This window comes from Caloenas nicobarica, chromosome 19 (assembly GCF_036013445.1).
Source record: "Caloenas nicobarica isolate bCalNic1 chromosome 19, bCalNic1.hap1, whole genome shotgun sequence".
Classification (NCBI taxonomy): Eukaryota; Metazoa; Chordata; class Aves; order Columbiformes; family Columbidae; genus Caloenas; species Caloenas nicobarica.
In genome coordinates, this window is record NC_088263.1 from 801528 (window position 1) to 816480 (window position 14953).

A 14953-nucleotide genomic window follows, 5' to 3' on the forward strand; every position below is an offset into this window, starting at 1 on the left:
GGGGGAGACTTGGTGCTCGGACAGCAATGGCAGCAAAGAAAACAAGCATGTGCATGAGCAGGCTGGGCACGGGAGGCAGCTCTCAGTGCAGACGCAGCCGAGGCACACGTGTACCTGTTTCCCCTTTTGGCAGCAAGCATCCTGGCCAGGGCAGGTGCCCGAGGCCTGGCAGCACCGAGGAGCTGCTGGTGCCACTTCAGCTGACAGTTTCAAGATGAGTCAGTGGGACTCAAAGTCAGGCTGGCATCCTGTTTTCAACTAGGCTGTGGGTGGCATATGGGAGGTACCTTGGCTGGGCTGAGGGCAGGGCCCTGCTTGCATCCATGTCAGCGCAAGCAGGGTGTTCAGACCCCGGCACACACACCTGGGCAAAGCGCCGGCTCCTTCCCACCGCCCGCCAGGAGGGAATCACTCGCGGCCGTGGGTGGCAGTGCCAGGCTGAGGGTCTGGGGCCGATGTCCCCGTCCATCCCCACCAGCTCTGCCACAGGCAGCAGTGAACACAGAGGAAGCACGTGGTTTGAGCCCAAGCCAAATGAGCATCTCACAGTTCAACTGTTCCCAGGTGATTTCAGAGGGAGCTGCATATGCCAGGGGCATGCAGCTGGACCCAACAATCCTGCTTTCGAGAAAAATAATGATGATGTATTAGTGGTCTCAGCAGAAGACTGTTTGTGGGGTGTGCTTTGGCACAAAGCTGCCAGCTAACAGAGCTGCCCCATGGGCTCAGCACAGCCCCATCGGGTAGCTTTCCCCACAGCACAGCCATGGCTCCGCCAGGCAGCAGTGCAGGCAGCGATGCAGGCAGGAGTGCTGCAGGCAGAGCAGCCCACTGGGGCACCAGACCCTGCTGCCATCCTGCCCTGCTGGGCTGGGTGCCCAGGGACAGTGTGGGGTGACAGGGTCGGCATGGGTTGGGGATGTCTACCCGCTGGCCCCTCTGTGCCACCCTGTGCCTGCTCCCCATCCCCTGGCACCCCTCTGCCGTGCGAGCATGGACCTGGGAATGCGGCTGGGGACAGTGACTGGTGTGGGCACAGACTCAGTCCCTGCCAGCTTGCTTGGGGACCCTTCCACACCATGGGGAGTGCTGGAGAGCCCCGGTGCAGTGTGGGGACATGGGGCCACCTCACAAACCCCAAACCAGGGGTGGGTACCTTGGAAAACCACAGCTCAGCCCAGCCGGGACATCAGGGCTCTGGCTGGTGGCTGGGACAGAAGAGATGCTTGGCAGATGGGAGCCACGCTTTGGGCTCAGTTTCAAGCCTGGCACCTGGGAAACCCCTTTAGGGAACTGAAATCCCATGTGGGGCCACATGCACCTTCTCCAAGGAGCCACAGCGTAGCTGGAGGGTGGCAGGGGAAGCACAGAGGGATGGGCAGGTGCAGATCTGTGAGCAGCACCTGCACCGGGAGCCTTTCCCAGGGAGCCAGGGCACTGCCGTGGGGCAGCAGCATCCCCCCCCAGCATGGAGCATGCACCCAGTGAAGGGCACCACCCAGCCATGGGGCAGTCACAGGGCATGCACCCAGCCATGGGTCACTCACACAGCCGTGGGGCTCAGCCACAAGGCACTCACCTTGCTATGGGGCATGCACCCAGCCATTGGGCACCCTCTCAGAGATGAGACATGCACAAGCCACAAGACACACACCCAACCACGGGCACGCACCCGCCCTCAGGGCACACACCAGCCGTGGGTCCCATGGCTGCCTGTGCGGCACAGGGGAGGTGCCGGGAGCGGCTGTGCCAGCGCCGCGCGCAGCAGGAAGGACCCGCCGTGGGGCCGGGACGAGGCAAAACCACAGAAAAGAGGAAGCCCAAGAGTGCCCCAGCCCAGTGCCACAGCTGCCCGGGCAGACACAGGCACCTTGCACGCCACCACGCCAGCCCTTCTCCGGTAAGTCTGAGCTCAGCTCCACCACCCGTCACAGGGAGAGGGGCTGAGAAACGGGTCAGCTGCCAGCGCTGCCAGAGCAGTGTCCCCTCCCAGAGCATCCTCCAAACGGGGGCAGCATCCCCACTGCTGGGAACGGGCGGGCAGAGGGACCTGGCGCACTGGTGCTGCCGTGTGCGGTGCAGGGAGCCGGCAAAGCTTTCCCAGCCCTCCCTGCTTTGCATGCCAGGGTTTTCTGGAGCATAAACTTAGCTTGTGTGTTTTAGCAGGACAGACGGAGCAGGCCAGCACAGGGAAGGGATTTTTCACAGCAAAGCTGCAGCGGCTGAGGTGGGAAAGCAGGGCCCTACTTTCTAGGAGGTTCCAAAATCACAGAGGGACGGGCACAGCCCTGGCTGGCAGTGGGTCTCAGGCAGCCAACGTGTTTTTAGAGGTTACTGCACAAGGGAAACTGCCTTTGGTGCTGAACTCTCTGGGTGGCCCATGGGCACTGAGCACTGCTGGGTGGGCTCGAGCTGGTGGTCGGTCCCCAGCCCGGCCAAGTGTCCCCTTCACCATCCCTGCCACTCTTCTCTGGTCCCCTCAGCACCACAGGTTAAAGCTCAGCGCTGCCAGCAGAAGCCTGAGACAGGCAGGTGGGCACCGTGGCAGGGTGAGCATCTTGCAGCCAGGTTCCCATGCGCCCGCGGTCTGACCCCTGTCAGCAGAAGCCACACGTGGCCCCTGCCTGCCCTGCCCCCCTTGCAGGGCTCTGGCCGTCGGTGACACCCTGAAAATAAAATATCAGTGTTTGGGGCACCGAGGCTGCGAGCTCCCAGGCTGCTGGGGCTGCCATGACCTTGGTGGCCAGGAAGAGCACCCCAAGCCCAGGGAGAGCACCCTAAGTGCAAGGGGAGCACCCCAAGTGCAGGGGGAGCACGCTGAGCCCAGGGAAAGCCCTGCAGTCACCTCAGGAGGGTGCTGGGGTGAGGGGGCACTTCTCGGGCAGGACACTCCGGTCTGGCCATGAGCAGGGTTTTGGAATTCCCAGTCACTCCCAGGGACACCCCGGTTTGCAGCTGGGACCTCGCCGTGGGGGTGTTTGGACAAGGCTCAGGGTGTCACCCCTTGCCCTTTGGTGCGTGGTCCCTGGCTGCAGCGAGGCTGGCTGCTTTTTGGGCCCAGCCTGCCCTGGGCAAAGCTAGAAGGGTGGAGTGGGACTGTGGCTGTTTGTTAAGTGCAGAAACTGAGGCACAGAGCAAGTATCAAGGACCACATCCCTTGTGCGTGTAATGGGGAACGGTGCCAGGCAGTTGGGGTGGGAGGGACGGGTGGCTGCTGCTCATTGGCTCCGTGCCCCCCTTCAGCAGCATCCCTGCTCACCCCAGAGCTGGGGACACCAGGGACACAAAAGCCATCAGGGGGTCACACTAGGTGCATGGGGGACCCGGTGGAGGGGTGGGAGGCAGCAGAGGGGCCAGGGGTGATACTGGGGCCCCAGTTTCATGGAGAAGCCCTTTCTCCATCCTCTCTGGCCCCAGCACCTCCCCACTGCCCTCACCTCTGGCAAGACAAGCTGACACCTCTCAGTGGCCTCTCCTCTCTCCCAGGTGTGGGGTCTGTCACCCAAGAAGGTGACAGCCAGCTCAGCAGCATGCTTCGGGCATTGCTACGGCTGCTGTGGGGCCGGCCCGGCGTGAAGGTGGTGGTCACTGCCGGGGTGTTTGTAACCACTCTCTGGAACCTGAGGTGCTTCCTCAACCCCTCTGAGCTCTCCGGAGAAGGCCCCAAGCACACTGAGCCGCTGGTGGTCCTGGTGTGGGCATGGCCTTCAAAACAGATCCCCAACATCAGTGGGGATGTTTGCCGTGAGCTGTACAGCATCACGGGCTGCTGGCTCACCACGGAGCGGCGGCTCCTGCACCGGGCAGATGTGGTGGTGTTTCCCCACACCAGGCTCCAGCCCGGCAGGGACAGGCTGCCCAAGGAGAGGCCACCGGGGCAGAACTGGGTGTGGGTCTCGCTGGAGTCCCCTTCCAACGCTAAAGCTCTAGCGGGATGGAACCAGACCTTCAACTGGGTGATGACATACAGGCGGGACTCAGACATCTTTATCCCCTACGGCAAGCTTGTGCCCAACCGGTCAGCCACCGTGAATATCCCCACAAAGACCAACTTGGTGTCCTGGGTTATCAGCAACTACCACAGGACTCAGAAAAGAGCTGAAGTCTACAAAAACCTCTCCAGGTACCTCCATGTTAACATATACGGGAAAGCAAACAACAAGCCACTTTGCAAGGACTGCCTCTTGCCAACAACATCCAAATCCAAGTTCTACCTGGCCTTTGAGAACTCCATTCACCAGGACTACATCACCGAGAAGCTCTGGAGGAACTCGCTGCTGGCCGGCACCGTGCCCGTGGTGCTGGGGCCTCCGCGGGCCAACTACGAGCAGTTTGTCCCCGCAGACTCTTTCATTCACGTCGATGACTTTGGTTCGCTGGCAGAACTGGCCACCTTCCTGAAGACCATGAACTCCAGCCGCTACCGGCAGTTCTTTGCCTGGCAGAAGAGGTACAGCGTGAAGCTCTATGCCGACTGGAGGGAGCGCATCTGCACCATCTGCACCACCTACCCCAGCCTGCCCCGTGGCCACATCTATCCCGACCTGGAGAGCTGGTTCAACACCTAGCACAGGGTGATGTGTGCTGTGACCATCAGGGACACATCTGGGGTGAAGGGAGCCTGGATCACCCTCCTACAGACCAGGACATGGGGCACGGAGGGACATGGGAGCCCTGACCTCTCCTCCCAGTCCAGCTGTTGCCACACTGGGACCTTGAGCAACTCTATGCGACTTAATTTCTTGCAAAACAGGCCTAACCCCCCACCCCCAGACCCGACCCTGACCTACCTCGCCAGGGTGCTGGCAGGACAAGAGGATGCTTTGGAAGTAAATGATACAGTGCTGCAGAGGCTCTGCCTGTGGTGCACAGGGTGGGCAGGGTGGGAGGCCGGCTGTGGGCTCAGGGCTCCCCAACCTCCCCCTGCCATTGCTGTGTGTCCCCCCAGCACCTTCCGCTGGGCGGTGACATTTCTGGCTAGGGTGGAGGAGTTTACCTCGGGGCAGCCCAGGCGTGCCCGGCACCCCAGCGCACAGATGGAGGGCACAGCCTCTCCACCGCCGCTTCTCAGCGCACCCATTTCTCCCACCCACCCCCGTCTTGAGCTGTGGGTGTCACTGTGCCCGGAAGGACTGGCAGGACACCAGATGCTCCTGAGAGCAATCTCAGCTTGCTCAGTGCAGGGCCGAGTCAGAGAGGGATGCTGTGGTTTCTCGCTCCCCTGCCATGGCAGGAAGCCAGCGAAGCGGTGGCGTCTGGGGCGTCACAATGAGCCCAGAGCAAAGCTGGTCTTGTGGGCATCCTGCAGCACCAGCAGCCTGCTCCATGTGCCCTTGGTACCGCCAAGCCCCTGCACGCCCTGTGCTGTGCACCCACCAGCACCCCAGGCACCTGTGCCGCCAGCACCCTGTGCCACACACATGGCACTGTGGGCACCCTGCCACACACACGCACCCTGCACACACCCTGCAGCACGCACACCCTGCAGCACGCACACCCTGCAGCACGCACACCCTGCACCCTGGGCGGCAATGTCGGGGTTGGGTGACAGGACCATGGGGTGGGACATGGCTGCTCCATCCACGTCTTGTTCATACCCCTCCCCATGTGCCCCTTGGCTTGGTGCCATCAGCCCACCCCAGTATAAACAATAAACCCCAGTATAAACATTTGGTCCGATTTCCCTCACTGCAGCCTTGAAGTCACAACCTCACTGCTGGCACCCCGCGAGCTGCCAGGAGCTGCTCCCTGTGCTCGGGGTGCAGCGGGGCCCAAGCCTGCAGTGACACCTCTCAGCAGAGGGCACATTCCTGCCCCAGGCTGGTGCTTCGCTGTGTCCCCAGGTCACCCGGCCCAGCCCTTGCTGGGTTGCCGTTTGACAGGCACGTTGCCCTCTTCCGATTTCTGTGGCTTCCCATTTCCGTCTTGTGTCTTCTGGTTCAACCGAAAACAGAGCAGGAGCGGCTCTGAGCACCCCTGGGCAGGGTGCTGGGGCAGCGGGGTTTGGAGATCCTGCCTGGCTGGCCTTTTGCTGGAGCAAAAAATTGGATGGTGGAAGTGTGGAGAGAAGCAATCCTCAAGGAGGTGACATTGTTCCCAGGGTTTCTGCTACCAACCCTGCCCATCGCCAGCCTCTGACACCCTAAAAGCACATGGCAGTGAAGGGCGGCAGAGCTGGGGGGGAGCGGTTTCCAGTGGGTGCCGTGTCTGGCTGTGCTCCCACCCTGCAGGGCACCCAGGAACAAGCAGGGACACAGGGCGAGACCAGGGGACCCTCTGCACAGGGGACACCCAGCCGGGTGTGCATCCCAGCCCTTCACAGGGTGCCAGCAGTGACCCCACTCCTGCCCGCACCATGGGAGCAGGGCCAGCCCCAGAGAGCAAACCCGTCGTTTACTGGCAGATGAGCTGAAAAAGTGGCTTTTCAGAGGCTTCACTACAGCCTTGGTCATTTCATTGCTTCTACTCAGGGGAAAAATCCTTGTGGGGTGCAGGCTGGTGGCAAACCAGGTTTCAGAAGCCACAGTGGTGAAAAGTGAGGTGTCACCTCCCAGCTCCTTGCTTCTCCTGGCTGGGCTGGCACCCCTGACCCCCAGCAGCTCAGTGCCTGGTGCCCACCCCGACCTGCCTGGCTGGGCTGGCATGGCCACCGCCGGGCTGCTCGGCTGGACCATGGAGCACTCCTCACGCACCGGGTCCCACAGCGCGGGCAGCCCAGGCTTCCTGGACGTCTCCGCTGCCCACTTGGCCACTGAGAGCTCAGCAGATCCTTCTATATACCCACCAGGTCCTCCCCTGTCTGTGGCATTTGCTCGAACAGCCTCAAGATCCAACTGTGCTTCCACCCTTCCCAAAAGAAGACACAGAAAAAACAGCAGCTCCAATCGGCTGGAAGGAGACCCCCCCCACACATCTCTGCTTTTGGGGGGGCAGTGCCTGGACAAGCTGGTGTCCCTCCAGGGCCGGGCTGCAGGCAGCAAGGGCTGGGTGTTGCTGGATGACAGGGACACGGCCACCAGATTTGGATGCACCAGTGCAGCCCCACCATGGCCCTGCATGCAGCCAAACCCACGGCGCTGGGCTGGTCAAGCACCACACAGAAATGCAAGGGAAGCAAGGAAAGGGTTAACTCACATTCATGCCCCAAAGAACTGAGATTTATTTAATCGCCAGAGGGAATGTGATTAAGGAAAAAAAAAAAATTATAAAAATCATCATCAACTACAGCAGGCTCAAAGGCACGGGGGTGCTAGCAGCATGGACAGGACGGTGTTGGCCCCCCTGGGCTGGGACCTCCCAGGCAAAGATGGTCCCTGGGCAGCTGGGCTGGGGCAGAGGGACTAGGGCTGGCGAGTGGGGAGAGCACAGGGGACCCGTGGTGTTGCTGGGCACAAAGTCCCCAAAGCAAGCCCTGCCATGTGCCAAGGGACGGGTGAAGCTCTCGTGTGCTGCGGGACACGGGGAGGCTGGGGCTGCTGGGGCTGCCAGGGCTCAGCTCCAGCTCCACACCGCAGCTCCTGGCCTGGCTGCCCGGGCAGAGCCGCCAGGGACCCCAGCCCTGGGCCCAGTGCCCCAGCCCAGCTCTATGTGACAGGGACGGGACACTGGGAAACTAGAAATCACTACAAAGATTTTTGCTTTATAAAAACTACAACCAAAACCATCGAAAAAAAAATACATAAAACCATCCCCCCCCCCTCCCCCAACCCACCCCTCAGAAAAAAAAAAGAAATCTAAAAAATACTTTTTTTCTGGGTCCTGCAGGAGAGCGGCTCAGCTGGGGCCAGGTGCAGGCGGCTCCGCGCAGCGACATGGAGACTCATGGGTGCGGTGGGGTGCGGTGGGGCAGGAGCAGCAGCCCCCAAGGACAGGTTGGAGTGGGGGGCCAACACTGCTGGGACCAGTAAATTCACATAACTGGGAAGGGCTGGGAGCAACCGCAGAGAGCAGAGGCACCATCCCCATGCCGGGCTACCAGCCCTTCCCCTGCCCCTTGTGCCCCAAAAGCCCCAAGGCAGCCCAGCAAGTGCCTGGGCAGGCCCTGGGCGGTGGCTGTGCCCTCCTGGGGTGAAGGGGGGAAGCTGCCCAGCTGCCCCCCACGAGAACCAGCCCAGCCACGGTGTCAGGGCGGCACCACCGCCGGCCCCGCAGCCCCCGGTTCAGTGGCTGCTGTTGCTCATGGAGAGCCCAGGCTGCAGCGCTTGAGGGAACATCTCAGCTTTGTGGAAGGGCGGCATGTAGACAGGAGGGGAGGGAGCCAGGCTGTAGCCCTGGGACGTCACCGGGATGGGCAGACCGGGGGGCACTAGGGGCTGGTTCATGTCATACATCACCCCCTCCGCCTCGTTGCCAAAGGGCAGCAGCAGCCGTTTGCCTTTCTGACGCCGGTTGCAAAACCAGACCCGGACCACCTGTGAGGCAGAGAAGGGTAAGGGTGAGGAGGGTGAGCCCCAGGCGCTGTGAGGGTGACAGGGAGACCCTTCTGCTGGTGGCACCTCCACAGCACCCTGACCTGCCAGCACAGCCCTCTCCCTGCCACGGCTCCTCTTGGGGCTGGGCTCGCACAGGCAAATGGTGGCCACCAGCCCTGGCCACTCTGCCACAGCTTCCAGTATCAAACTGGCCTGATGTGGGTGCTCAGGAACCGCAGCGATTTGAGCATCCACCCTGCAAACCCTCCCAACCTACGTCTTTGTCCAGGTTGAGGTCCTCGGCGATCTGGGAGATCTCCTGGGGACTGGGCTTCACGCACTTGCGGAAGAAGCTCTCCAGCGTCCCCTTCACGTTGGTCTCGATGCTGGTCCTGCGTTTTCTCTTCCGGGCTTGGGCCAACACTTGCTCTGCATTGCACATCTGGAAATGAGAAAGAGGCCACACGCTTAGTCACAGCGCCGGCAAAGTGCCCAGCAGGCTTTCGACACATGCGTGGCTGGCTGTAGAGGTCTGAAAGGGATGGGGACAGGCTTTGTCCACAAGTGTCACTCCACTGCAACTGGGGTCATTCTCAGTGTCCCAGTAGTGCCTGCAGCTGGTGCAGGGGAGATGGACACATCTGCCTGCATCCTCCCAGCTCCCCAGGGCGCAGCAAGCTGCACCTTCAGCTTATCCGAGATTCCAGCAGGATCTGGTTGCTCTGAGACAGGAGCTGCCACAGTTGTCACAAAGTGTCTGCCAGGGGATTTGGGCTCCCCCCAACCTGGCAGGTGACACCAGCAGTTCCCCCCATAACCAGACTGAAGCCATGGCAGTGAGATGTTCTCTCCCAAAAAGCACATCTAAAAGGGAGAAGCTGCAGCTTGAGGGCTTGTCGGTGTGTGGGTGCCGCTGACTCCCGGTGCTACCCAGCCCCGTACCTCTTGCATGTTGTCCGTGTTCTCCGCCTCATTGAGCCAACGCTGCAGCAGCGGCTTCAGCTTGCACATGTTCTTGAAGCTGAGCTGGAGCGCTTCGAAGCGGCAGATGGTCGTCTGGCTGAACATCTTCCCTGCGCGGGCAGGCACGGCGTCACACACCACTCCTGCCCCGTGCTGGGGATGTCCCACCGTTTGCCCTCCAGGACCCCCGCCCACATGCCCCATCCCTGGAACGGGGGACCAGGAAAGGCATTCTCCCTGATGCTTCAGCAGGGATTTAAAGCACCAAAACACTCTTCAAGAAACAGCTGTATCTATTTTAAACCAGTTCCTTGTTATCAAACCCTTCCACCTTGAGCAAGTACTTAACAGGGTGAGAGAGCCCCAGGAGGCCTGGGGCTGGTGCTCACCGCCTCCTTTGCAGGTCGTTAAGGAACAGAAATCTCCATTGCCCAGGTGCTCCATCCCCCTCCCTGGCCTCTCCCTTCCTGCCGGGTGTGGGGGGCAGACAGGACCCTTCCCAAACCCTTACCATAGAGAGTGCCCAGAGCCAGCCCCACGTCAGCCTGGGTGAAGCCCAGCATGATGCGCTTGTGCTTGAGGTCCTTGGCAAACTGCTCCAGCTCTTCCGAGGTTGGCGCTTCCTGGCAGGGGCAGAGTTAAACTGAGATGGGACAATTCACACCCAGAGGCTGCCAAGAGTGGGTTCTGTTGGTGTGATGGGGTCAGCATGGGACAGGGACAGGAAAGGGCTCAGCTGAGCCCTTGGCAGCACCCACACCCACCCGTCACTGCCACCTCTGGGCGATGGGGTGGGTGGCAAAAGAGTTTTCCCCAACCGCTGCACAAAAGACCTCTGACCTCTGCCCAGAGACCCCAAAGTGCCTCCACCCCACCCTGCCCCAACGCAGGACCCCCTGGACAGCCTCAAACTATGCGCATGGCCCAACTCACACCACGCTGGAGTGGTGGAGGCAGAGAATGGCACAAGGACCTGGGGACAAAAAGCAGGTCCCGGGAGCAGCCAGAGCTCCCCCTCTGCCCCAACATGCCCTGGGAATGTCCCCTCTGCCCCCAGGCTCAGACCCTCGTGGCCTGACCAGAGGCAGCACTGATGGGCGCATTTGCTGGTGGCCCCACTGCCACGCATCCCACGACACGTCCCCACGGGCTCAGCTATCCCGGGCCGTGGGCACCCACCTCCCCACGGCTCAGGGGCGCGGGGCAGCCCCTCTCCTGCCTGCGTCCAGGACAGGTGAAACGGCTCAAATGAAGTGAACGATGAAAGAGTCCATGACTCGGGTGGGATTCAAACACCCCTTTGCCACAACCAGGCTCTTCCCTTCTGGAATGCTGCTTACCCAGGTGCTTCCCTTCCTCCCTGCAGCGCAGCCTTCAACTGCTGCGGGGCCCTTGGCAATCTTTTACCCGATTTCCACATTTGCAGCACAAATTCGGGAATTATAGACGTCCGTCCTGCCACCGAATCTCGGCTTCTAATTCCTGGAGTACCTCGGCAGCAAGAAGCCCGGACCGTCCGTCCCTGCCTCGAGCAATCCTCACCGCGCTCAGCCGGGAAAAAACGTCCCTCGTAATCCCCACCCAACTCGGCAGGTTGGAAACCCGGGGACTCGCATCCCCCCACGCTCCCGCCGTGGAAACTCCTGAATCCCTGCGGCGCGTACCCGGCAGCAGCTCCGCACAAACCCAACCAACACACCTACAGCAAACCCCGGCATCATCTGCCGCTGCTGCCCCCGCAGCGTCCTTGCCCGGGCCGGGCGGGCGTATGTTACGTCCAGACTTTTAAATATTAAAAATAAGCCCAAACCACAGCTGCCAGTCTTACTAATATCTACCGCTACCACCCCCCGAGGTCTCCCCGCGCCTCCGGGCTGGCTCTGCCCGCACTCCGGCAGCCGTCGGAGCTCCGGCGGGGTCGGCCGGGGAAGAAGCCGCCGTCTCCGCAGGGCCGAAGGGGCCGCAGGAGCCGGGCTGCGGCGGGACAGAGCCCGGGGTGACCGCGCTGCTGCCCCGAGCTGCAGCATCGCACACCAGGGACGGTCACCGGGCACCGTGTGTATGGGGCGGCCATGCGGCATTGCGTGAGTGACGGTCAGCAAGAGTGACAGCTGCTCACCAAATCCCAGAAACCACCTTTCTCACCCCAAAGCGGCCTTCCCGAGGCGCTCCCCCCGCGGAGCGCCTGACCCAGCCGGGACGAGCCCCGGCTCTGAGCCACGTCTGGCCGCGGCAGGACGGCACCGGCGGGGCCCCCGGTTGCCGCTGCCCGGGCAGAGCCGGCGATGACCGGGGGTGGCCAGGCAGCTCCCCTCCCCGACGGGGCGGCACGGCAGCGAGCCCGGCCCTTGCTCCCGCCTTCGCAGCGGCAGCGGGGCACGGAGGGAAGCGCTGTACCTCCGAGGGGTGCCGGGCACCTGGGTTGCCCGGGCGGAGGGCAGGAGAGCAGCCGGTTCCCGTCCCGTCGGATCTCACCTCGTCGCCGCTGTCGCTGGAGTGGCCGCCCTCGCTGGCGGCACCGCTGGAGCTGCCGCTGCTGCCCAGCCCGGAGAGCCCGCCGGAGCCCGGCTGTAGGGCAGCGGGGCAGAGCTGGGGGCCGGGGAAGGCGGCGGCGGGACCGGGGAAGGGTGGGCCGGGCAGGGCGGCATTGGCGGCGTTGGGGGCCGCGGGCCCGGCCCAGGGCGGGGCGGGCCAGGCCGGGCCGCAGCAGCCCGCGGCGCGGGGCTCGGGCGAGGGCTGGCGGCAGGGCCGGCCCGGGCGCGCCTCCGCCTTGGCGGGCGGCCCGGCGGGCGGGGGCAGCCAGGCGCGGGCCGGCGGCGGGTCGCGGGCGCCCTCGGGCTCGGCGGCGAACGGGAAGAAGAGCGGCTGGGCGGCCGCCCCGTCGAAGCCGCTGCGGGGGAAGGGCGGCCCGGCGTCGGGCAGGAGGCCGAAGGGGGCGGCCGGCAGCCCCCCGTCCGGGCTGAACATGCTGCCCGCAGCCCTAGGGCTCCATGCGGGGCTCGGCCCGGCCGCCCGCCGGCCGCTGCCTCCCTGCTGCGGCGCCGCCGGGGCCTCTGAGGGCGGCGGGGCCGAGCCGGGCCGAGCCGGGTCGTATGGAAATGGGCCCCGGCCCCATTGGCCCCGCACCGGTGGGTCGGGCGTGAACTTGATCCCCGAGGGGGGGCACCGGGGGGAAGGTGCGATGGAGGGTGGGCTGTGGGCCGCCCGCACCCTGGCCCTGGGGGGCGGGAGGGGTGGGCCGGGGCGGCCCCGGCGTGCGAGGGACCCTGCTGCGGGGTCTCGCACCGCTCTGGCGCCGCTCACCCCGTGTGACACACAGGGCAGAGCCCCCCGCACAGTTCGGGGATGCTCGTGGAGGCCCACGTCTCCAAATGTTGTGACAGCACCAGCCCCAGCATCTCCCCGCCTGGGAACTTTACAGTGCCGCAGGGTCTATGCACGGGCAGGGAACCGAGGTCTCTTTGGGGAACGGGGGCAACTGCCGTGGTGAGCCGGGGCTGGGGGGCAGGGATGGCAGCCTGCCCGGGGCTGCAGCAGCCCCTTGCCCGCAGGACAAGCCCCGGGGACGCTGGTGCCGTTGTGCAGTGGGAGGGCTGGACAAGGGCTCGGCCATCGCCGCTTGCTGCTCTGATCCCAGCGGCAGAGCCTCACGGCTCCGTGGGGTGCCCTGCAAAGTGATTCATGGGCAAAACTGGGGCTCCTCAGCTCCTTCACACTCCCACAGTCCCTCTCGTCTCCGTCACCCCGCAGAGGAAGGCTGTGCCTCGCAGGGAGCGTGTCCTTCTGCAAAGCCTGTGCAGGCAGAGAATCCTTGGAGCTCTGGGTGTGCCGATGAGGAGCTAATCGCAGCCCCAGCTATCAGGCCCATCTGCTCCACAATGGAGCACGCTGGATATTTTCTCTATCTTAAGGGCTTTCCTCTCACACAGCCCTTCACAATGGTGCTATCGGGGCCGGCTCCAGGCATTTCCCCTTTCCCTACCTCCTGTCCCGCCACCGGGAGCTTCCCCGATCCCGATGCTGCCGCCCAGGTGGGCTCTGCTGGATCCTCCTGCCCGATGCCAGCTGCCGGCTACAGGCAGCACCGGCAGCCCTGAGCCCAGCCAAGGCAAGGCCGGGCCCGATCCCTCTGCCAGCACCGCTCCCTGTTGATTAACCCGGATTACCCAGAGCCTGCTGCCGTCTCGCACTGGAGATATGCCGAAGAGATAGGCTGGAGGAACCTCCCCCACGGCGGTGGGATGGAGATGGGGCTGCTGGCTGGCCTGGGGGAAGGCGCTTGGTGCTGGTTATGAAGCACTTGCTTTGGGTCCCGAGAGGGCTGGCACCCAGGGACTGGTAGCTGCAGTGTGAGCAGCAGCCCTTGCCCCAGCACATGGCACTGCCACACATCAGGAGAGCTGGAACAGCCTCCCTGTTGTAATTATATTCCTATAAGGAAAAAAATGACCAAGAGGATGAGGCGGAATTAAAGGCCCTTCCTGACTCCTGGCTGAGCATGTCAGGCCGCCCATGCCAGCTGTGCCAGGCTGCTCTGGGGTGGGAGGGCAGTCCCAGAAAGATGAACTGAAGATGCAAAAAGCCCGTCAGCGGGGATGTGGGCAACCCCCAATGAGCCATGGGGCTGTGGGACCTGCCTGGGGGGAACCACAGCCCAGACCTGCTGAGACACCTTTCACTGCAGGTGCTGGATTCAGCTGTGCCAAGGGGAGAGACAGGCCCTGGGATGTGCTGCCGGGGATGCCGGCACCTGGGCGCCTTGCAGGCAGGTCTGCCCCATTGCCTGCCCCTCTGCCTGCCCCATTGCCTGCCCCTCTGCCTGCCCCTCTGCCTGCCCCTCTGCCTGCCCTGTGCCAGCGGGCAGAGGAAGTCTCTCTGCAGGACTCCAATCGCAGCCATCAGCCCTGCTCCTCCCAGGCTCCCGCTGTGGCCCAGGTTTCAGAAGATCCTTGGCCGGGCAGTAACTCCCCTTCCCTTTGATTTATTGTTCCCGGGCTGGAACCCCACCTCCTGCCAACCTGCTCTTTCTCTCCATCCCCCCAGGAAGCCCCCCAGCCCCCTCAGCCCGCCAAGGCCTCAAACACATTCCTGCTCCCTTTCATATACAGGCAGAGGGGAAGGGAGACGTTGACTTTGAACCGGCCCTTTGTAGGAGTGGGGGCCCATTGTGGCAGTGATGGTTTTAGCTGGGGGATGCGGAGGGAGTCAGTGGGGTTTCTTGGTGTGTGCCTCCCCATACATTTCAATAGGACAATTTTGGGGGGCCTGTGTGAGGTGCCCAGTTATTGTGCGGGGTCATGGTGCACCAATGGCCAGGGCTTGGCCATGTGTATCCTTTAGGGCAGAGCCTCTTGCCTGCTCCAGGAAGATGAAGGATGTGTCCCTCCATCACCCCACGGCTGGACCCTGCTCACGCTCCAGGCTTGGCCCAGCTCTGAGGTCTGTAACCCAGCCAAGGATGGATGGGATCCTGCTAGGAAAATGGGGAGCAGAAAGAAATGTGTCTGTCCTCCCCAGCTCACTGAGATGGCATCAGGTTGGAGGGGACAGAAATGCACACCTGCTTGTCCTCCCTTTGC

General features: G+C 63.2%; 2 protein-coding genes across 2 annotated transcripts; one reads left to right on the plus strand and one right to left on the minus strand.

The window, feature by feature from the left end:
- Positions 1-1818: 1818 nt before the first annotated feature.
- On the plus strand, positions 1819-4761 carry FUT7 (fucosyltransferase 7). Its single transcript, XM_065648753.1, has 2 exons — positions 1819-1900; positions 3487-4761. Exon 2 carries the CDS (start codon positions 3531-3533, stop codon positions 4566-4568), a length of 1038 nt encoding a protein of 345 aa, XP_065504825.1. The 5' UTR covers positions 1819-1900; positions 3487-3530; the 3' UTR covers positions 4569-4761.
- Positions 4762-8159: 3398 nt separating this feature from the next.
- Positions 8160-12341, minus strand: LOC135996603 (POU domain, class 5, transcription factor 3). Its single transcript, XM_065648720.1, has 5 exons — positions 11850-12341; positions 9886-9997; positions 9354-9484; positions 8689-8853; positions 8160-8411 (listed from the first exon to the last, which is right to left on the minus strand). Exons 1-5 carry the CDS (start codon positions 12339-12341, stop codon positions 8160-8162), a joined length of 1152 nt encoding a protein of 383 aa, XP_065504792.1.
- Positions 12342-14953: the final 2612 nt, after the last annotated feature.